The 23939-nt window shown below is 36.9% G+C and overlaps 1 protein-coding gene across 3 annotated transcripts in view; it reads right to left on the minus strand.

Annotated features, from left to right (window-relative positions):
- Positions 1–202: 202 nt before the first annotated feature.
- The window catches only part of RANBP9 (RAN binding protein 9), a 40375-nt gene continuing 16638 nt past the window's right edge, over positions 203–23939 (minus strand). The window contains exons 3-14 of one of the 3 annotated variants that reach the window (XM_052809247.1): positions 20228–20280; positions 17997–18164; positions 14857–14879; positions 12645–12829; positions 11720–11832; positions 10278–10386; positions 8677–8867; positions 6744–6891; positions 4986–5059; positions 2413–2564; positions 1598–1709; positions 203–1192 (exon numbers count right to left, since the gene is read on the minus strand). In XM_052809247.1, the coding sequence (XP_052665207.1) occupies positions 1062–1192; positions 1598–1709; positions 2413–2564; positions 4986–5059; positions 6744–6891; positions 8677–8867; positions 10278–10386; positions 11720–11832; positions 12645–12829; positions 14857–14879; positions 17997–18164; positions 20228–20280 (1459 nt within the window). In that variant the 3' untranslated portion in view covers positions 203–1061. Of the gene's footprint in view, positions 1193–1597; positions 1710–2412; positions 2565–4891; positions 5060–6743; positions 6892–8676; positions 8868–10277; positions 10387–11719; positions 11833–12644; positions 12830–14856; positions 14880–17996; positions 18165–20227; positions 20281–23939 lie in introns of those variants that run through there. The other 2 variants (XM_052809155.1, XM_052809340.1) reach the window with 2 other exon arrangements.

Consider the following 23939-nt stretch of genomic DNA (forward strand, 5'->3'; position numbering starts at 1 on the left):
TGCCAGCTAGGCTTGCTTTGGGGCAAGAACATTAAACCTTTAACTTTTGAGAGCCCAGCTGCTGCAGTGCTCTGATGCAGGGAAGTGGCATCCCCAGTTTGACCAGCAAGCCATCATCGTTCTGAATTCACAGGTCTACATGAGAACCGCTGTTCTAGGGTAGAACTCTAGAACCAAGAAAACGTAGCATACAAGTCCATGCTACCATGTATGTAGAAGTAAGTTTTTAATGGCTGGTTAATTATGGTATCACTACATTTTATTGCAATATAGTACTATTTAAGCACTTTTAAAAATGCAAGGTGTACAAAGATTAAATTAAGACTGTAAATTGACTAAATATTTGGTTTTTATATAAATAGGTCATAACCACACTGTGTTGACATGTAATACTGTTATAATACAACAGTTAAACTGGTGAGTCTACACAACAGAAGCTGTCTGTAGTTAAACAAGGAAACAAAGTTGAAAAGACCATGTTAAAACAAAAAACTACTAAGATCAACAGGTTGGGATTGTAAGTAGCAACAAACATATTCACTCAGCTCCTGAGTAATTCAAGTTTTACAGTACACATTAAAAAATATCATTTCTTCCCATCAACACTATATATCCAAACCATCAGGTGTTTATGCATTTTGCAAATTACACTGATTGAACTATGTAACAATGGGGGTGGAGGTTGGCAAGTCATCCTGCTTGACGTTGACATCGCCCACATGCTAATACATCCATGTTTTCTATTCTTCCGTCCCACCGCAAGGGAGCAGGATTTTTGGTTTGTTTTGGACAATCATTTAAAGGATTGGTACTTGTCAATTTGGATGTCTGACATTATCAGTGATATTTTCAACTCTTAGTTGTCTAAGAGGTTTAAAGATGGAAATTTTCTCCTAACACTAAGTTAGAAATCATTTGCATCATGCTGTAAACTAGGAAGCAACATAAAGCGACAGACTTGTCCTTAGTACATAATTAAAATTCCAAATTCCAGTCAGCAGAGCTGGTCTACTTTCCATGTTGAATATGCCACACCACCTCTCAGATCTTCAAATGCATAGCTAGTGTAGGTAGTCTTCCACTGTGGCGAACGCGCAGGATCCGATTCCTGATCGAGCCATCAATCCTAGACACTGTGACGCTTGTCCCATGGCTAGGGCAAGCGGTGGTTGCTTTGGCAGATTGTGAGTCTCTGAAAAAGAATCACAGTGGCAGTTAAAATACCCGATTAATTTCACAGGAATACACTGAAAGCTTAAGTTTTAAGCTTGCCTAAATCATTCATTTCAGAATTCCTGTGTTTACTTGCAAAGTTTGCTCTTACAGCAAGACAGAGCAGGAGCAACTAAGCGACATTTTCAAATTCCCTGCATAGCACCATTATTGAAGAGGCCCGTTCTTGCTTTGAGCAACGACGATGACAACATCTGTTCCATTAATATGTCCCCTCCTATACTAGAGGAGCATGCTGTAACATCGCTAGACTTTGTTAATCACTCGGCCAGCCCAGCAAACGACACGTGGTGAGCAGCAGTGCTACCTGTCTGGAACGAAAGGCGCCCTGTACTGCGCATGAAAACCACCAGCCCTTCCTTACCTAGTATTGCACTATTAAGTACAGAGCACACAGGTTCTCTTTGTATCGGGTCAAGCTGATTTCCAACCGGGCTGCTCCAGGGATCCGAATATGCGAGTAAACTGAATGCATCCTGGGGAAAGATGATTTTTATTACATCTCAACAGCTGTATTCTACTAGTGAAAACAAGGACTCTCTTCTTCACCCATTTTGATTCAGAATCACAAAGGTGACTGATTGATTGTCAGTGTCCTTCATCAGTACAAAAGCATAAAAAGAAATTGTAACCAGACTTGTTCCATTTTAAGCGAGCAGTGGTTTTCCCAACAGAAAGTCAGAAGTGAGCAGTATTTTAATAACCACTGAGGAAAGAGAAAACAGGCTGAAAATTGCATGCAGTCAGTCTTTGGCACGGGGATTCTTTTCCACAGCAGTCCCAAATCAAGGTAAACTAATTAAGACACAGAGTACTGAAAAGCGTTCTAGGCATCTGTATCAATCCTCTTTCTTGCGCTTCATTGATCCTTAGAGCTGCAAACAGCACTTTGATTCGAGAGGCCAAGCTACATGGTCAGAAATGAGATAGATAGAGGGAAGTCCTAAATTCATATCTCTGGTTTTAATTTTGTTACAGTATGAAATTGTCTTCCCTGTGAATGTGCTACACAGACAAGACAGGAGACAGCACTACACCACAGCTGATTAGAATACTGCTCTCAGACAAAAGAATTGCAGAAGTTAAAGCAGAACAGTATTGCAATGCCGCATGCTGTGCAAAGTTTCTGCCGGGCAGCAGAGATGCACCATAACACGACAACTTCAAGATTAAACATACCTTGAGCATTTTCTTATTCGCTGTGTTTTTGCCACATTCTCTTCTTAGTTGCTCACTCATTGCTTGCAATTCTCTTCCAAAATGGATCATTCTTTCAATAGCCGCTTGGCTGCCGCCACATAGCTGACGTCTTAACTGACTTGAATCTACTTCTGCAAAAATGATATCATCATCATCACCACCACTAATAGAGCTGACAATAACAATCTATGGATCTAGAGAATCTGCCCCGATTTCACTCAAAACACATGTGCCTTCTCAGAGAGAAAGCACATTGGGCCAGAGACCTTGCTGTAATGTACTCCTATACTGAGCACTGCTGAATTGTTCCTTTATAAACATTAAGAGGCTTAGTTAACTAACATCAAAGGCTGTCTACACATGCTGTTTATTTTGCAGTAAGTTAAAAATTAACAACTAGACTATAAACCAAATTTTACCTTAAAATTTTATGGGAGTTTAAAATGAGTAACAACAGCAATAAAAGTCCGCACAGTTCTACCTTTTTAATTCTTTGGCATTGCACTTCTAAAGATACGCCAAATCCGGAACTGCTAATAGAGGGTAAAAACCCCTGAACTTCCCCAACAGCCATGATGGATGTTGCTACAAGACTATCATTTAGACTGTTCATACTCCTTGTAGAATATATTAGTGTAATAATTTGGACATTTCAGGCTTCTTTTGTAATCAAGCAGAACACTACAATCGATTTCTTTACTGGTTGCTACAATATTCCCCAATGCTACTGATTTTAAAAGATACTAATGCAGTTTATGAAGAGTAGATCGGCCCTTGGCTTCTCTGAAGGTTCTACCTTTTCTAAATTTACAACTAAAGCAACCTGTTAAAAAATAAAGCATCAATTCCTTGCCTTTTTTCATCAAAGGAATCAAGTTTTCCATCAGAATTTTGATGTACACTTTAATTACAAAACCATTCTTCTTTCTGATTTTAACATTGCCATCTAGTGAAGTATTTTGACCACTATTTCAAATGAGGATTTGTAAGTGGCCGCTTTTTTTTTTTTTTCTTAGATGTGAGCGTATCACCTCTGGGAAAAAATCTGCCTACTTAACATTACATACACAGCACTAAGGGGTATATATATAAATATTTCAAAAAGAAAAAAAAAAATCACCAAAAAAACCACCAAACTCAAAATGTGGGGAGTAAACAATGTAGGTTGAGGAGCCACATTTCTTTTTTACAAAGGTGAAGCACCCACAAGTCTTCAAGCAGTGGTGTTTGTTGCTAGCTGCAGCCCAATCTAGGACATGGCTTTCCAAAGGCAGAAAACAACTACATTAAAAAAAAAAAAAAAACACAACACAAACAACTCTGCGTCCTGTGCAGCTGCTTCATGCCTGTCACAGCAAGCCTCTGTAGAAAAGGCTGCAAGAGAGTAAAGAAGTGTTTTGTTTTTTCTGTCACAGAAATGAGGCCTTGTTATTACCCTGTTTCAGAGCATAATGCAGGGAAAACAGTCTGGCAATTTGAATCTCCCCCCTCCAGGGCTGTAACAGAATTGTATTTGCTTTTCAACAGTTACCTAGTATTTACCAGCAAAGCCGCATGATCAGCAGCAGCACATGCCCTCAGAACTGCGAGGCATTCATAGAAATCTGTAAGTACTACCGCATTCTGAAAGTTTACCAGCGATGTCCTGACTGTCACATTTCATTTAAACTACTTATTAACTGATGTCTGGTTAAATCAATTGTTTGAGAAGATAGTTTTGCAACTGCAGAAATGGCTGGGCTCGATTCCTCCACTTCTTCAGACACAGCCAGCAATAACAACCATTGTCTAAGCTCCAGCCTGCGTGCTCTTAAGTGATCTGACTGCCTTTAGTGGACAGGGACACCTAGCACCATAACTGACAGAATAAACTATCTTTTTATGGGGTGCTGGCAATCAGAGGGTATTTAAATACTCAGGTGTCACTAATGTCAACAGGTATGACTGCATATGAAGCAGGTTAAGTAAAACAAAGTTATTTTTTAGACCACAACTATGTAAAACAGGCTATTTTTTTGGTGGAAATTTTTTTTTCTTTTTTTACATCTCAGTTCCCAAATATAGCTCTGTTCCTTCAGCATTTAATATTAGCAATTTGCATTCTTCAATATAAGTGATTTGGAATTTCTACTCTTACTGTCAAGCACAAAGATGCTATGAGAACTATGACTGGTAAGAGGACTAGAGGAAGAAGGAGAAGCAATTTGCCAACCCTAACTCAGGCATGCTACACAATAGGATGTTTCTTCTCAAAGGCACTTCCTTAGAAATAGATGCTAGCTTCAATATCCATGAGTTATCAATTTCCCCTGTTCTCACCTGACATTTGACCACCTAAATCAGGAGTTATAACATTTACATCTAGTAACAGTGAAACAAACAAACAAACAAAAAAATTAAGATTTGAGCTAATATCCCTAATTTTCAAGTTGGGAAGCATTGCAAGTAAAAACATAACCTTGTTGCCATCACTTAATAAAAATGTAAGAAATATCACTGCAGACCCATTTCTGTGTCACATTCTTCCATTTCGTGATCATGTTTAGAACTACCATTTAGGAAGCCATTGGACGAAGTCTCAGCAACCCCGTTGGAGTAGTGATCTGTTTCCATGTCTACATCATTGCTGAAAAGAAAGTAATAAAAGTTTTACTCATATTTAAGTACTTAGGGTTATCTTCAGCACAGGACTTTTTCACCATGGCTACCAAAAAGCTGCTTTTAAATATTACCAAGTTAGACCACAGGTTTTTCCATAGCAACTGGCAATACCAGAGCACCAGGGAAATTATCAGGCTCTCTCAACTAGCATTAGCATTTAGTAAAATAACATTTTCAGATGCTGAAAAATTAAACATGTCCACCAATATTCAGGAGTAAGCAGTGTAACACTTTCTAAATACACACCTAAAAGTTCTTAACCTCATTTATCTATCTGTACATACACAGAGCTGGAGAAAATGCATTGAGAAAATATACTATTCCCACTTTTTTTTTTTTTTTTTTTTAAGCACAGTTAACTCGATATACAGCCTACTTTGAGAATATCACATTTAGGTAAATAATTCTTTCAAAAAAGCCTTGATCTCTCATTTACTCTCAGTGGAATGACAGGGGAAAAAGAAGAAAAACCCAAAGCAAATACTGAGTAAAGCAAGACACTGAAGAGATACTCAGGCAAATTCAGAGCATGCAAGGCCTCACCATACTGAGCTCACAGCAGGTCACAGAAGCACTTTTAGAAAATGCCAGCATGGCTTTGGGGACTGAGCTTTGCTGACAGTTACATCCTAGCCTGATCTATTTCGTCATGGAGAATGACAACTTAAAACCTTTCTTAAGATCAAAACCATTCAATTTAGAAGAGTAGTATCTTGCTTCTAAGCAACCAAAAATACTCAGCTTCCTTTGGGGAAGGAAACCAAAAGGCCTCTCCGACTGGCCAACTCTGCAGCCAAGGAATTGTCTTCCTCCTGTGAAAAATCTCAAAGTTGCCTGGACACTGCCAGGCTTTTTGGCAGAGGCAATTGCTGACACAAACACAAATCATGAAGTTAAAAAATAAATTGCTACTCTTACTTTTTTTCCCCAATCATCACTATCCAACTGAAATACTTTTTGTTATCACCACCACATCATCACATCCTAGTTGGTAGATTTGGGAATCCATCTTGGACAACACAGCCGAGTACTGTTGTATTTCACATCAAATTAGGTTCTGCTGCATCTGTGCAACGCAGAGCTTAATATTTACTGGTCATGAATAACCGTATTAACCCCAGTTAATACATCTGCTTTCATTCTGTGAATTGAATGTGTTTGCACAAGTGACAGTGATTGGAGTAGGCAAACAATTCTTGTGTGTGTAATAGAAGGGAGTCTGCATTTCATATGCATCTCAATTGTGTTTACTTTGCAGATACTGCTACAAATGGAGAGTATCTGGAAAACTTTTCATTACCTACATGCAATGTGCTTAAATCAATGTCAGTGGCTTAAATTAAAATCCCAAGTGCCAGCCAGCTAGTTAATCTTCATTATACAACTTCAAAACTGACCATAAATAGCTATAAGCATGGTAATTTATTTTTGTCCATTGCATTTCTTCAAACAAACAGGAGAAAACAGTCTGTTGAGCTTCAGAAGTTAAAACTAGAGTGATCACAAGCTGTTGGCCTTACACTACATGTTTTAACTGTCCTTGAAAAAAAAAAATCACATCAAATCCCACTGAAAACCCTTCTCTGCAATACAAGCACGTGGACAACACAAGCCTTAATGTAAGTTAGAACCATCTGAAGTTTACTCACCTGGAATAGCTGTTAACCTGCTGTGATCTTGATACATTTAAGTTGTTGAGCTCTGGTACATTCAAGCTGGTGGTCGTGTGTTTACTGTGACAGTAAGATTGATGCGCTTTATTTGATATTACTCCATTACTGCAACTACTTTCAAACCCTGAAAGAAAGTTTTAATAATTGTAATCATCTACAAACTTATTTGAAAGTACCAATTTATAGAAGTGAAATAAGTATAGCTTAATTGTTCCTGGTCAGTAAACGCTCCATTTGCCAAACAAACCAACCCAAATACTTAGCCTCCGTGTTTCAGGTATTTGAACCTTTAAGGCTTCTACAGTGCAGAAGTTAAGCATTATTTAATAAGTACTAGCACATACACGAGAAGGTTTTTCAGTTGTACTTATACACCAGTAAAACAGAAAACCGCATCAATGTAGAATAATTTTTTAGAACTGATACGTTGTTTCTGAAAGATCTGAAAAATCTTTTCTAGGCCACTGTAATCATTATGAATGGAAGCAGACATGCATCTTACTAATTCCTAATCACATAGTTCTCTTGACAAATATGCAGTAAAATTCAGTGCTGAAAATAGTTCACATGTTGCTACACTTAAATACAACCTCCCTCCTTCCCCATATAATTATTTTAATTATTAATATTGTGCTTTCCTAAATAAAATTACACCATGCTGTGAAATTATGAAGTCTGGCTAAAATCTCTTCTGACCCTTCTAAAATATAATCAAGAAACTACTATTTGAAGCAAACATGTAATTGCCAGTTCTATCAAGCCCCAAAACAGGAGTTCCCTAGTATCTTCTAATATAGAAACAGGTCACAGGAAGGGCTGCTTATAACAAAACAGTTGCTGCCATTCAGGAAGTCCCAAACCTCAATTCTAATAACACATTCATCAACTTGCTTATTAAGTGGTGCCTCTATTTTCAAAATTAGAAAGTTAGAGGTACCTTCTACAATACATCCCAATAACCACCTGAAAAACAAACTATATCTGAGTGGACCTCCACTCACACACGTGATAGCACAGTCTTGACACAGAAGGAAGAAAAGCAAAGCTGCTGCCTTTCCAAGGGCAGCAGGTATTCTGGTGACCAGGCTACACTGGCTTCCTACTCAATTCCACCGAGAGGAAAAAAAATAAAATAAAAAAGCCCCCAGTCAGCTCCAGTTTGGACTTAAGAATCAAACAGATGTGAAAGTTGATGGCCTCTGCTACCTTAAGAGTCTTGGGTTCAAAGATGACACATTCATGTACCATTTTAACATGCCCAACTTCTTCTCTGCAGGGGTGCTTTGGAAGGCATGGGGATCTCCCCCTAGGCATGGGGCAGCTCTGAACATTCAGGGCTTCCCACTGAAGCTTTACCACCACCTAGACGCTCTCAGAACTGTTTCAACTGTGCAGATTGAAATTTGGCTGCCAGCAGGAAGTCTTTTACCTGACTCTACCCCCTAGCTTCTGGTACTTCCTATGCAAGAGCAGCTGTTCCTACTGTTCCACAAAGCCCATAGGAAATGGATCGTATACACCATTTACTGGATTTAAACCACCTTGCCCAAGCCATAAATTATCATCGAAACGACAGAAATTTGTGTCAGAACCTTCCAACTCCTGGAAGCAAACATTTCTTAGAAATCAGTGGCAACCTACTTTGCAAACCCTTAGTAAAACCAAGACCACATGCAAAAAAGATTTGATGCTATTTATGCACTTTCCATTTCCCCAGTGACTGAGAATCACCTATTTTAATCATTATAACTATACTTTTATACAAAGCATTCAGTATCAACTCAAGTAAAACAAATTATCAGTCTGCAAGTATTTGTAACTTCTCCCGATGCTTAAATGTAACAAAAAAAAAAATCTACATGGTGTGGTATATTCAAATCTATGCGGTATATCCTCCACATCGACTTACCAGAAAAGTGCGTGCTGCTCCCTTTGCCTGTTGCCAAATTGTGAATATTCATTCCGTGGCTGGGACTCATGCTAGGACTACTGAATGATCGTGGGCTAACAGGGTAACTATCTTGAGATTTTGGACTGTGGCCTCCCAAACACCGCACTTCACTGTCTGTACCATTCACCATCTCTATAAACTGGCGCACCCTAAACAAAAGGCAAAAAAGTTAAGCTAATAAGACAATTTACACATTTCAATTTTCCAGCGATAGCAATGATCTAATTACAGTGTTAAATATACAAAAAGTCTGACTCAACAAAACACTGGATGTCAGTAACCCAATCATCAATAAGCTTTGGAGTGTTCAGCCAAAAATACACAATTACAAAATTTGTGAGGGAGGAGAACAGGAATATTATCCTTTGAGGATAGTCTTTGTCCATAAGTCCTCAAAGTTTAGAGAACTAAACTATATTTTGTTTTAACTGTTTTGTTTTACTGGCAGGGGCAAGGTTATTTCTTGAGAAGGATATGTCATTTCGTTGTCGTGTCTGTCACTTCTCTCAAAGTAAATGAGAACATAGTTTGACTGTCTGGAACAGTAAGCATTGAACGGTAACTCTTAACATTAAACATTTGCACTAGAAAACAGTTTGAAAAGCAAGCTCATATACAAACCTTCCCTTTAGAGGCTGTTGCTCTTTGTCAATTTTATTTTAGATAAGGAGGTTTTACTATGGACTTTAAGGAAGCTCAGAACTACTGCTTTATGTTTTAGGCTTGGATAGCCTCAATAGAACAGGCAAAATTTAGAAAGACAGATTGAGAAAAAGATAACATACAGCTGACGTTATCGAGTGAAGTCTTTCATCAAAATGTTCGCATTTTATGAATTCTGTGATAAGTCTGCAGTACTATCACGTGAATTCTGTTCAGCACTTCAGTGTGACAGACTTCAAACACATTCCAAGTTACTTAACTGAACATAAAAATTAAAGTGCTTTGTTCTTACAGGATGTAACAGATTTTTTCCACATTCAAACACTAAAATGTGATACAAAATTCTGGAGGATCAACGCAGCTGGCAAGTAAAAATGCCAGAATGAAGGTGACTATTGTGTGCCTGGGAAGCCAAGAGAAATCTTTGGGATTATGGAATTTCCACAGTATTAGCCAGAGGTTTCTAGTAAAGTGACATGGAGTGAAACAGCTCATTTAAACTGATCTTTAAAGTCAGTCACCCATTTGGAGGAACAGACCAACTCATGCCAGCAGGACTCTTAACCTTCTTGAATATGATACTGTATCAGTTCACATTTTAAGTTTTACTTGACACACAAACTGATTAAAATTGATTTAAAAAATTACAAAACTTAGTTCTAGAGAACAAGTCTACAGTGAGATGTGAATTATGCTGCGAAACAGGACCTTGATGACAAAACCTAGTTAAACATGTAGCAAATAATATAGCATAAAAAAGTGAACTACACACATTTTCTAAAAAACGCTGCTTAACTTTGTTTAAATTTCTGTGAAAGCTTTAAATGAGTAACTGTCTTGTCTCAGAAGGTACTGTGCCATCTATAAACACACATCTGTATAATTTGAAGACTCACTTTAATGCAAATAAGAGATTAGGATTTCTTTCTAGTAAACTTGGATACAACTGTTGTGTTGTTTCAATGGCTTCTCCCATTCTTCCTGCTAAAACCAATTTCTGAATTCCTGTTCACCAAAAAACAAATAAGAGATTAGGATTTTCTTCTCGTAAACTTGGATACAGCTGTTATGTTGTTTCAATGGGTTCTCCATTCACCCTGCCAAAACCAATTTCTGAATTTCTGTTCACCAAAACCAACATCAGTTAAATGGACAGCTTACGGATTAATACATGTAAATTAACGATTAAAAGACACTGCAACCATCAATCAACAAGGTTTTTTCCTCTTAGAAAAAAATAGTGTAAAGATAGATCATGCTTCCTTAAAATGTTCAATAGGAAAATTTAAGAACTGCACTCCACCTCCATATATCTAGATGAGTACTCAATATTTTTATTTATCGCCAGCATACAACTACTTTGCACTCAGATTGCACATTTAGAGCTAGATTAAGATTGCAGACACTCTTCTGTGATTTATTTCTCATTTTCACACCTTTATAAAGAAGCACATACCAAACTATCGTCACCCAAGAACATCCAAATTGCATCCCACTCCCACAGATTCAATTTTGACTACGAAAAACAAAACTTAGTCTCTCTCACCTACAACACATACTTCCAGTCAGGTTACAGTTGACTAAACCTTTCCACAACAGTCCCTGATTTAGGTAATGCTTCTGTTGCTGTAACCTGGCACAAGTCGCAAACAGCCTCACAGCCCTATCCACCAACAGAGAAATTGATCCAAATGAAAAACAGCCCAACGAATGGGTTATTTTTCAACCAGAGCAGTTTCCCCATGTGGTATGTCACGCAGTCACACAAATGTTTGTGTTCATACAGCAGGGATTTAAATGAACGGGGAAGGCACTGTTTAATCAGGCTGCTGAACAGCACTGCCACAGCAAGTTAAGAGCTGAACTGCTGTTAGTTCTCCTTGTCCTCTTCCCCCTCACATCAGTAAGCAGGAAAACTCAAATTTGATTTAACTTATAGAGCATTCTCTAAACTCCACCCCTTTTCACAGTTAAGATAAAAGTCTAAATGTTTGTGAAGACTAAGTTTTATATTCCTGTTTGTGACTGACCATTAACTCTCACAAACACTCATTTAGAGACATTACATACATTTGTTTAAGACAGATCACAATTTTCCATTCAAGAGAAAGACAACAGGTAATTTACCACATTCCGCTACATCAAACGAGTTCCAAAGTGTTAGTGCGGAAGTTCATCTTAACCTTCTGTTCATATGTGTGTAACTTTACATGACAGCAAAGAATTGTACTATGGAGTAGTGCTGAAAGGAAATTCTACAATGATGCTTAAGCAAGAGTTTTATGTAATATTTGTTTAAGGGAGGAATAAAAGGATGTAACATGCTTTCCAGCCTTACTTTGTCTATTTTTAATGGAAGCTAATTCTTCTAGCACAGTCTGGTCTGTTGATCTGGCGAATGCCTCTGCTGTTGCACAGTATCCATGGTGAACTAAGTAAGATGATACCATTCTAAAGATAAACAAAAACAAAACCCAGGAAAACTCATTAAACACAGGTAAGAAACCAAGGACTTCCTGAATGTAAAAACCTTTTTCTGAAAAACAATAACTGAATTAAAGAATTCTACTTGAAATTCAGGGATTTCTGTAGAAGTCAGACAAAAGTTATTCAGTTAAGAGTCAGTATCTTCTTCAAAACACCATACAGAAAAACAATTAAAAAAAAAATCAATGTATCATTTTATTACAATGAATTTTAATAAAAATGATTCATCACCCAAAGGTAGACTCAATTAAAATATTACCTGCTAATTAAGTCTCTTTTTTTGCTCATTAGATACACTGAAGTGAATTTCTGCACAGATTTTTTGTTTTCACTGAAGAAATAAAAAATGCAAAGCCACAACTGCCATTTTTCCAAGTGAGACGCTAACGAGCCACAACTTAACGTGGTACGCCAAAGGCGAGAACGCGAAGGGAAATTTCCAGAGCCCAAAGTATTAATACTGCCCATTACAACCATGGCAATTTTTCTAAACTCCCCAATCAACATTAGATAGGTCAACTCGGAATGGAAAGCTTACACTCATCATTATAAACTCTTAATTATTAATGATGTACGTAACTCTTCCCCAAACATCTATTCATGCTCAATTTTATACATGTTTATCAAACCTGTGATGTTAACAAAACTATTTGTACTAGTTTTTAATACTATCTGTAATTTTTTGCACAAGACAATGGGTACAATGTTTTAAAGATCTCTGAAATCATGCAATTATTAACTTTTTTTTTTTAAATTAACAATATTCAAAGGCTTACTTCTGAATCATTGTTTGCCACTCTCCTTCCCGATCTCCTATTGGAAATCTGTCAATTTGTGCTTGAATTTTGGTTCTCCATTCTCGCATATAGTCTTCAATATCAAATACAAATGGGTGTTGTCCAAAATTAGCATCCACAACCTCTCCTGGTGTTTGAAGCCCTACTGTAGGGTACAAGTTTGGCTGCAAGAAATTTTTTAATTAGTTTTTTCCTCTTATTCTAAATTCCACACTTTCTTTTTTTTTTTCATCTCTGTAATAATATCCCCACTGCTACTAGTAGTGTGAAGAAGCAAATACCTCTGGATCATCTGTCCAGCAGTTAAAGCAACTTCTACCAATCCAGCAATACAACAACCAGTTAATTTTATTCCCAGTGGTCATAATTTTTTAATTTTGAAATAAGCAAGCCTTACTGATCATTCTCTTTCTAGTCAGAAAATGCACTTTTTAAACTGTGCTAAGGTTTACTTACAACTTGTGGTTTCAATTTTACAAAATATTAAATACCAATTTTTTAATGATTTTTAAAGACCAGGATTAAAGTTTCTTTTAAAAAGAGAACAAAAATTAAACTTACAAAGTGGGCCATTTTCCTTTTGGGGTGAAATACTTAAAACATCGCTGAATTTTAGTGGTAAGAACTGACAGGATAGAGAACTCATTAGCCTCAAAGTCCAAGTGTAGCGCCTAAAAAGAACTGTAACAGTGCATTGAAGTTCTTGTGAATTCCTGGACTTGTATCTAGAAAAAGACTTTAAAGCATTTATTGTTGTCTCAGTTTTATTTTCTGCTTAGAGATTAGGTCTCCATGCAAATTTGAAATATGCCAAATATGAGAAAAGTAAAATCTGCCTGTTGGGATTAAAGTAACTTTCTTAAATGCAACTAGCATCTCAGCAATGGCAATGCAATCAGTTGGGGTTTTGGGTGGGTGGGGTTTTGTTGCTGTTTTTTTTAAATTTATAAATATACCTACACCACATTTACACGACAATCAATGGTGGTATGGTATAATGGTATGCCGATCTACAGAACTATATGCTAAATAAATTAAAGCTATCAGTAAGAAGTTATCAACATGCAGGTCAGTAGGAACACTGAAGCCCAGTGAATCTGGTGAAATTAAAGAAAAATAAAGAAAAATACTGTGGTTGTTAAAACCATGCCCAAGCCGATCTTGCCTCCATTCCCACCCCCCCTTTTTTTTTTTAAATAAACCTTCCTCGTAGTGTTACTTAGTCTAGACTAATTAACAAAGCACAAATCCCAAGTCGTTTAGTGAGATGAAAACAATCGATTCTAATGAGGAGGGGTCCAGCTTCAAACCCCAGAAGACAGTGTCAGTTTTCCTGTGCCGGTACCCTGTGCTAGCAAGGAGCCCTGCTGGCATCCCAGAGATCCAGGACAGTGTGGTGGCTTCCTACACAAAGCACACAACCCTGTGGCAGGGCTGAGAGGCACCCTTGGTTATTGAGTTCATTTTTCCTTAATATCTGTCCTTGCCTCTTAAGGCCATAGCAGAGTAGCTGGCCAGATGGAAGTGCATCACATACTGCACTCTAACCAGATTAAATCAGAAATGAAGTGGATGAGAAAAAAAACAAAACAAGTGCAGTATCATGCCTGTACCAGTAGCATAGGGAAACATTTGTAACGATTCTAAGGAAAGTACAATTTAATTGACCGAAAAGCTAGAAGACTTAAGATGTCGGTAACTGTCTTTAAAAAAAAAAAAAAAATATTACTTTGATATGCTTGATCTTATGGAGTGAACAGTATAGATATAAAGATTTTGAAAATCAGGCATCAAGCATGAGTTAGTGACCATGTCTTAAGTAGCCAGCCTTTCTGCATATGATACACAGCTGTACACATATGCACCGTGTTGGTGTTTAATATAGCTTTGACTTTGTATGTAAGGCTGCATGTGTCAAAGTATGTAATAACTACTTGCATGTATTATTTACTGCTAAACTTCCATTAGAATTGCTTGTTAAAAACCTGAAAAGGAAAACCCCTGTGAAAAGGAAAACCTTTTTGCTTCAATTAACAAATCACCACTGAAGTGATGAGGAGAAATATCTGACATTAAATTGGTTAAGATGATTATCATTGTATTTCCAAGAAGCATAAGGTAAATGCAAGTTACATCTGAAACATCTGTTTATAATACAAAGGAAAGCTGTTTGAAAATGCACTTATCTTACCGGTAAATCTGTGAAAGCGATGCCTGTAATGAAGAGAAAATTAAGATTAATTTCCATATGTCTGGATTCCAGCTTCATTTTCTTAAGTGTATCACTGTATGTTCAGAAAACTCACCTAAACCATCTCAGAAATAAGTAGTTAAGTATGGTGACATCCATGATGCTTAGGCACAACTGATGTGCTTGAGTAATAAAGGGCAATATGTGGCAAAAAGTAATTGTCACTCAAAAGTACTTAATATGCCCTCAAATTTTTCAAAATAGGGCGTAAGATTTAACAAACATCATACAGATATGCAGATTAGAAAGTATGAAAATTCTGGCTACAGATTAAAATTAAAAGGAAAATTAAGAATATCTGAACATGTTTTTTCACTTACATGTCTCGATGCTGCGACACCAAGATTTAACGGTGTCTTTTCTTGTTTGCTATTACTTTTCTTCGTAAGTACACATTATCTTTACATGAGCAGCACATGCCTATAACACTCCAAACCAGTCTGGTAAATGTTTCACTCTAATTCATGCGAGGGTGTTTTGGTTTTCAAATAGAATAGCTTAATATCTTGTCATATAATTACAGGCATCCATCTATCCGTAAGACCAAGGCAGTGATTTTGCTGTCTCAGGATTAGAGAAAAATCTGACCCCCTATACACTTCAGAAACTTCATGCAATTTAGGCTGGCAGGGAAAGCTCTCAGTTAAAAAATAAGTATTAGGAAATCTCCTTCTGACAGCCAAATGATAACGGTATTTCATGATTTCCTTTATTGTTGCAAGCATTTCTTCAAATTTATTTTTTTTACAAGCGCATAATGATTCAAATCCACTTATCCCTTCAAATTCTTATTTTGTATCACTGCATTTTCAAATTTAAGATTAAAACAAAGCTTTTAACCTTTTGTCCTAAATTCCACCCCTGCTTTCCATCTCCATTCTTCACCAAGATTTCAAATCTCAAGAACATCTGGATTCCTTACTCACATCTTTGATACAAAAGAATGACAGAGTGAACCTGTTTCACCCATCACATCTCAAAGCTATAATTTCATTTATTACCTGTTCACATCCTAACTTTTTCAAAGCTATTACCACTTTCTCCATTTGGCACATTTTGACATCCAACTCACCCTCTTCCAAAGTAACCATGGCAGTAGGCAAGACTGGTAAATGATAAATGATGACTGAGTGACATGTAGGTACTAGGTTTTTTGGGGGGGTTGGTTTCGGGGTTTTTTCAACCCAGGATTTCACACTTGCATAAATAATTGCTTAGCCCTTTTTGCAGCATCAAATCCCAGGCTGAGCCAGAGATGTCCAATACTCTAGACTGCATCTGTGGCCCAGAGAAGAAACATAAATGTCCTCCAAGTCACGATTGTATAGGAATTCTGGACAACTAGCAGCAAAAACAACTCAGCAAGACAGCCAAAATTTCTAATTTCTTTTTCCCTTAAACACAGAATCAATTTTCCTCTGTCAGAAATTCAAGCTAGCAAAGCCCACGACAGCAGAACAGCTGTCAGGTTTCCTTCTGAAATCCATGAAGTGTTTGTCAGACCCTGTCTATGACAGATGACATTTTACTAGCCTCTCCTCACCTATGCCATTCTGGTCTCTTTAAACAGATTTTAATCACTTGAAGTGTTGTTTCACAGTTGGCCTAATCCAGTCTGCTTTAAGACTTCCACTGAAAGAGAAGGTTCTGCCCCTCCCTTCTTAGCTCTTCCATGCATGTGACCAAAAGGGTAGTCAGAAAATCAGTGCCTCTTTTGTTGATCAACAATCTGATCAACTTACCTGCAGGCACAGTTACTAGTTCCAAAAAGGGGAATAAGGTAAGACTACCCTTCTCAGCTTTAACCCAGTTAAAGATTAGGGTAAACACAACACGAGCCTGTTATCTTCCATTTTGACGTATACCCTGAAACAGGGCCGAAAGAACTACACAGTGCATGGTTCAAGTGTCCCACTGCCATAGGTGTCAAGGTATTAAGTCCAGGGAAATAGACTCATTCAATTTAGAAGAAACATTAAATCATGATAGAATAGAATCACAGAAGTGTTTACTTGGAATTGACCTCTGGAGGCACCTAAGCCCTGCTCTGAGTAGGGGCAGGAAAACTCCAAAGTTAGATCTGTTTCCTCAGAGCAAAGAAACAGGCAGTCTTGTTCTGAGAAACAAGGAGACAAATTTAAACCATGTCCTTCCCCTTACTACTTTCCAAACCTTCCTCATGTTTGGCAATGTGAGAAAATAGAACAGCAACTTCAAGAGTCCTTGTCTCAATAACCTCTTATTTTAGTTCAAGCTAGTCTCTCTTTTCCTCATCACATTTCTACCCATGACAAAAACCTTATTTCTTCTTTCTGAGCTTTATCCCTTGAAACTTCTTACTCCCCTCAGCACAATTCCAAGATCTCTTCCCAAGCCCCTGCTCTCACCTTAGTGCAGGTAGTAGATAGATTTTTTTTTTCTTCTTTCTTTACACTCTGTATCTTTGTTCATTAAATTGCATTAAGTAACTGAATTATTATATATATATTGCATCAAAAATTTTAACTCTACCCCCTCCTGACATCTTCAAACTCAAAAATTGTCTTGCAGTGTTGCATAATACTAAAATTTACCACACGAATTTGACGGACTTAATTTTAGCACAAATTGTATAACTCATGGCTTAACCCAACTGTGCATGACTCCAGACTGGGAATCCAAAAGACACTGTTCTCCAACATATGTTCAAAATAACACCCATCCAAGGTAAGGTTTTAGGGAAGGCTAGGTGTCCCCCATAAAGCAGCAATGCATTTTAGCTATATCCATTCTCCATTTCTCCGATTCTCTTATCATCTATTACCTTATAAGCATCAAAGTATTATTTGTGGATTTAGTAGCAGAGTTCATAAATGAAGGTCCTGTGGAATGAGATGCTATGACAAATCCTTCCAAATTCATAAGGAATGTAAGTGCAAGTGGCACACAAGAAATTATTCTCCCAGTTCTTGGTTAATTCATAGATTATGAGACTATCAAAAGAACTATTCAAACACTTTGCTCCCGACATGAAGAGAGTTTCAGATCTACAACAGACTTACAGACATAATGTTACCATTAAAGATAACGTTTCTCCATACCCAAGCTGTGTCCATTCTTTGTGTAGAAGCAGGTATTATTGATAAGGTTGACACAACAACCAATGACATCACCCGTAGTAAACGTTGGGCCATAAGGTTGTCCAGTTCCAGAGGAACAGAATGAATGTCCGTCATCTCCATGGTAACCATATGAATGTTTATCCCAACCTAGAGAACAAAAGCATTTGCAATTTATTCATTCCCTTTATTATGAAATAATGGAAAGACTATGCAAAGTTAGAATATTCTAACAAGGTTAATATGGTTAATTACTATGCTCAGCTTTCTGCTTTCTAAGATTCCTTATCTAACTAACAAATCTGTTTCATTTAAAAAAATGACAACTTCTTTTATCAAAATGGCTGAACAGGTAATTCCATTTGTACTATATAACAGGTAATGCAAATTCAGATAACACATTTTTCTCTTTAAGTGAACACACAAAATTACCAACACCAAAAATATAATCAGCTACAATGTTAAAATTTGAAAAGCTATATGCAGATCTGACATGTCCCAATAAAGCAGTGAAGATTCTCCTGTTCTCCCTTTCACCTTGCAAAACTATTGCTACCATATGTCATTATCAAATTCTTCCTGGCTAAAACCCAAACATGCATCTCTGGGGAAACACATTTCTATTCCTGATTTTTCAGCAGCAAGCAGTCTCTGCATAATAGCAGAATCTCCAGACCATAGTGTCACTAGCTTTGCTGCCTCTAAAAATTAAAGAGGGGGGGAAAAAAAAAAAAAAAAAAAAAAAGGGCGGCAGGGGGGTATATTATCAATACAAGTGAAAGTCACAGCCAGCAGGCAAATCATTATGTATGCAAATATGGTGCTAATTTTGCAGGTGAAGAAGCCGCAGAACCAGTTAAGAAGCTTCATATTGTTACGCTAATCAATGAAATTCACAGCAAGCAATTTTAGTCTGAGCTCATTTAAAAATACCTGTCCACATTCTCTGCAATTCAATACTAAATAAAAACACATAGAAAAGGAGTCAACTTTCAGGCACCACAAAATCTTCCTAACAGATCTATTAAATGCCTATTCAAAATAATATAAAGCATGATCTTTAACATAAATTGCCAAATGTCATATATATATATATATATATATATGTGCATTCTGACTCTAAGAATTTATACTGACAACTCTATTTTTAAAGAGTAAAAGGTTATGAGTTTATTCTTCTCCTGTCAAGCTGCTGCCTAAACAAGTTAATTTGGAAGTATTTTCCATACTTAGGACCTTAATCTGTATGATTGGTAGCTTCAGCTGGCACCACATTAAAACATCTCTCAGTAAGTTAAATACCCCAAATTACTGCAGTTACATTGATCAGCATTGTCTTTGATAATTATTTGCAGTGCATCCTAAATCATGCTCAAAATAAACTTAATGCCACCCACCAATAATTCATAACCCTTAGTTGGGCTCACAGTGTAACTGGGACTTGCCATCATCATAAGAATCTCTACCAGAACATTTGTGTGAGAAAGTAACAATGCAAAAGAAAGAGAATACAGATACTCTAAGGTCAATTCAAAATGCCTTTATACTTGGCTAATAGTAATAATTTCAAAAAAATCAACTGGGTTTTTTTTGGGGGGGTGGGGGGTTGTTGTTGGGTTTTGTTTGTTTGGGGTTTTTTTACATTTAAAGATCTGTTAAAAAACCAACACACACTCACACAAAAAACTTTAAATACTATACAGAGATACTGCAGACAATTGTTAATGAGACAGCATCCCTTACCACTCAGGTCAATGGAACAGTCAAAACTATGCTACACGTCCTTACTATTAAGGTTGGAAAGGTAACGGTATGGAAATTGACAGCAGGAGAACTCACTCCGTGTTTGTCAAAGTTTTTATTACAGTAGCTCATCTTTATTACTAGAAATTCAGTTTACAGAGCAAGGAAATTTGTAGCTTCATTTTTATCAGGAAACATGAAAATTTTAAAATTTATTTGTTTGCTAAAAAGTATATGCATAATGTTATAAATAACACTAAGACTTGAGGGTAGTACAAGAGCAAACATACAGTAAAAGCTAAACTTTTTAGCTGCAAGCTTTACATAATTCAGATAACAGATACAACATGGAGATGTGATGCAACACTCGTTCTGGTAAGCAGCACTTTCCATCAAGGTCAAGCATATTTTAAAAGACACAATTAACCAATGTAAGTAACTTATCAAACATAATAAATACTGAAACGTACCTGGCAGTCTGTTCATGTTCACACCCTGTGCCGAAAGCCCAATTCCCATGTAACTGTAAAAATGAAAGAACAAAAGAAATTCATCTGTCTCTTACAAAAATACATACATATGTGGGATATTGCCAAGAAACACTGTGCTGATTAATCCTATACCAATTAAGCTGCTAAGAGGTCATTTAATAGTAGCATAACAGCAAGGGAGCTGAAAAGCAATTCCTAGCATATATGGTTTAATACAAACAGATTCTGTCCCTGCAGGAGATAAGGACAACTTTCTTCTCCTTTAGGCATCCTGGGTTATCAATGGAGAATACTGATATTAGCCATGAAGTATGAACGAAAAAAGCCAAAGGCCATGCCTTATTTTGAAAGTAGGGGTAAAGCTACACACATACCAATTTCATCACCTTCAACATACCTAATCATGTTTTGCAGACAACCTGAAATGCGTTATTTTACAAAATACATGCAAAACTGTGCATTATTTCAGCAGCAAAGTGCACCCTTGCACAGCACTTATGGAAAAGTCACACTAAAACATTGAAGACCTGGATCATAGAGCAGAATGCTGTCTTGAGAAATTTACCAGCAATGTTACTTAGCTGTTGGCAATCTCTTGGCAAACTAAAGAGGGAAAATATTGTTACTATACTAACCAGTCATCTTAAGTCTAAACAAGTTATGGCTAGGTCGACAGAGTCCAAAAGTCAGCTTTATGAAAGGTAGTTTTAATAAAGTCAGTGTCCAGTAAAATTGTTAACAATTTAATAGCAAATACTGGAAAGTTGAAATGAATCATCTCCCCACCCCCAAATCACACTATTTGAACTTAGTAAAATCAGTTTTGCTTCTGTTTAAGCAAAAGTCATTTCATGACCAAGATGACAGGAATCCAAAAACAGCATAACGGAAAGCTAGGCTTTCACCAATTCCCCCCTGCCCAAAAATAAATCAACCCCCCCTCATCAACTAACACAAGCATCCAAAAATCACCTAAACCTAACATTTCCTAGTTTATCAAAACATTCAAATCATTTTGACAGTAGTTCAAATTTGTTAACATAAATTTGTCATGAAACAATAAATAAACTGTATGGAAAAAAAAATATTCACCCATGCCAATTTGAAAATAGTTTAAGTCAACAAACATGACCTTTGTATTCCCATCTCATAAAATGCAATTTTTAAGCAACTATTCTACTAGGAAGTACAGGTTAATCTGCTATTTTAAACACATTTCACATCGAATGAAACTGAGCAGCAAATCTCAGAAGTCATATACTTAATTGTGTACTGGGCTTTCTGCTTTTTCTGTTGATCGCTTCCAACAGTTACCTTACCTGCTTCCACATTTGAAATTTACAAAGCCTTCCTCTGACAATTTCTAATGTGTGATACCATCCTTCTCTCCCTCCAACATACCAGCACGAAATGGAACCTCAGAACCATATATTGCAGATTACATTTAGAGATACTGAAGAGCTGAAGCAAAGGGCAACAAACAAAACGATTAGTCTTTGCTGCATTGCTAATTACATTACTGAGGCACCAGTAATGGTGCAGCAGCAGAGTCAATGAAACAATTATAAATGAAAGCAACAAGTGGAAAACCCTTGATTTTGTCCTAAATAATAAAGGCAGAATTGTTATTAGCATAGTCTGGAGTTTCATGCATGAAGGATTCTCATGCAAAGACTGAAAATCTGTTATTGTAAAGTCTCCTGCTAAGGAGACTTTATTAAAGAAGGGAAATTTATTTTTTAAAATAATTTTAGATAACTTGAACTCCACCGACTACAAAAAGCCTTTCAACATAAGTCATATTAAAAAACCCTTCATCCCAATCAAACTTTCATTTCAGTATTCTTATAGAAACAAGATTAAGGTTACATGAAAATGTAAAGTGGTACATAGAAAATCATCATCTAGGTAACATTTTGGTACCCCCTGTTTTTCCTCCCTCAGATATCCTATCTTCTGAGCCTCCTCTTTAACTCAGTAACAATTGTAAACACAGACCCACTGTATTTAATACAGCTGGGAACAAGAATTCTCTACCCACTGGCAATGACTAGAAGGTACTAGGCACTGACACCATCTCAGTTAAGAAGACAGATGTTCAACAGTATATATTTTTCCCTTCGATTCACTTACAACTACTTGGAATGTTAACACCATTTTGGCATTAATAGAAACTCAAGTAAAATCAGATTAAAACATTTCAAGTAATTAACACATTTACTATAGACATCTTTCAAAAGGAAAAAGGAATGTCTACAGTTTATGGTTTGGAAGTGAGTAAATTAAAGGCTCACCAATTAAGCTAATTTATTATTTGTTATACTTGATGGATAGCTAATCTCATTTCAACTAGATATAGTACACTATAAACTGAGGGGGAAAACAGTACCATGACAGATAGGCTTCAGATGCTCAAAAATTCATCAACAGGAGTTGTATTTATGCCAAACCACTACATGTAACTTTTTTTTTTCCCTGGCATCTGTAAGCTTCATAGGCTTAAAAAGACTTTTCTGTTTGGTTTTTAAAGCAGCTTAGCCCATATTTAGGTTCAAAGTCACTGTCTGCAAAAAGACTTGCTTCAGTGGGAGGAATTACATAAATTGTCCTCCTGTTTGCTTCCTTAAGGTTCATATATCATGCGTCTCAATCAGGAGAAGAACAGTGGCAGAGCTATGCATTTAAGTTTTACTCCCTTAGCCCATGATAAAAATGCAGGGCAACACAAGAAGCAGACATGCTAGCACGCAGCTGCAATGCAGGCCAAGACTGTTCTCAGTCTGTTCATGATGCATTTCCTGCTGTCCTGTCATATGAATGGGTTTGGTCTAGGAGATAGCCAAGGAAGGCAAGAACAGGTCCACTTAGGCTATGTCACGCCGTAACAGTGACCCTGGGGAAACAGAGGCGTCAACACCGGGAAGCAGCACGCTCACTCCAACACGTAGCACCTCCCAAAAATGGGCATGACACAGGCACCTCAGAAAGCTTACTGGTGCTAAAGATAAATTAAACTATTAAATAACCACTTCTCTAGTTTTAAAAAAAAAAAAGAAAAAGAAAAAGAAAAACCAACAAATATTCCATACTGTATTTGTAAAGACAAAGACATGCTAATTTTACTTAAGTAATGAAAAAAAAAAATAACAGCCACCCTACTACAGAGATTTCATTAGCAACCTGCTATCTGCAAAGAGTCTAATTCCTTCTGACTTTCACTGTGCCTACATGTTCTATTAAAGACAGTATAACCCAGGGAACTGCTACATCATGCTTTGAAATCCAAGCTCTTTGGTGATGATGAAAGTAAATAATCAACCTGGTTCCGTATCACCTACATGCTATACATATAAAGAAAGCAACTTCAACCATACTGTGTTAAAACCTAACTTACCATAATATCTGCAAGGAACCTAAGTCCAAGCACTAACAGATGTTTACACCCATAAATAAGGTAACTGAAAACATCCTAATGTTTCAAATGCATTGACTACTAAGAAAAGTAGAGTTAACACTCTGAAAAAAAAAATGTAGGCTATACAACAGGTGCAGTTTGTTTTACTATCAAGTTTGTATCTTAGAAAAGGGTACAAGCAGAAAAAACCTGCAACATCTGTAAGAATTTTAAGACTAAAAGATCTTCTAAAGGGCCTTTGCAACTGACTGGCAAGGACATAAAAAGTTTGAATGA

This window comes from Harpia harpyja, chromosome 1 (genome assembly GCF_026419915.1).
Source record: "Harpia harpyja isolate bHarHar1 chromosome 1, bHarHar1 primary haplotype, whole genome shotgun sequence".
Taxonomy (NCBI): Eukaryota; Metazoa; Chordata; class Aves; order Accipitriformes; family Accipitridae; genus Harpia; species Harpia harpyja.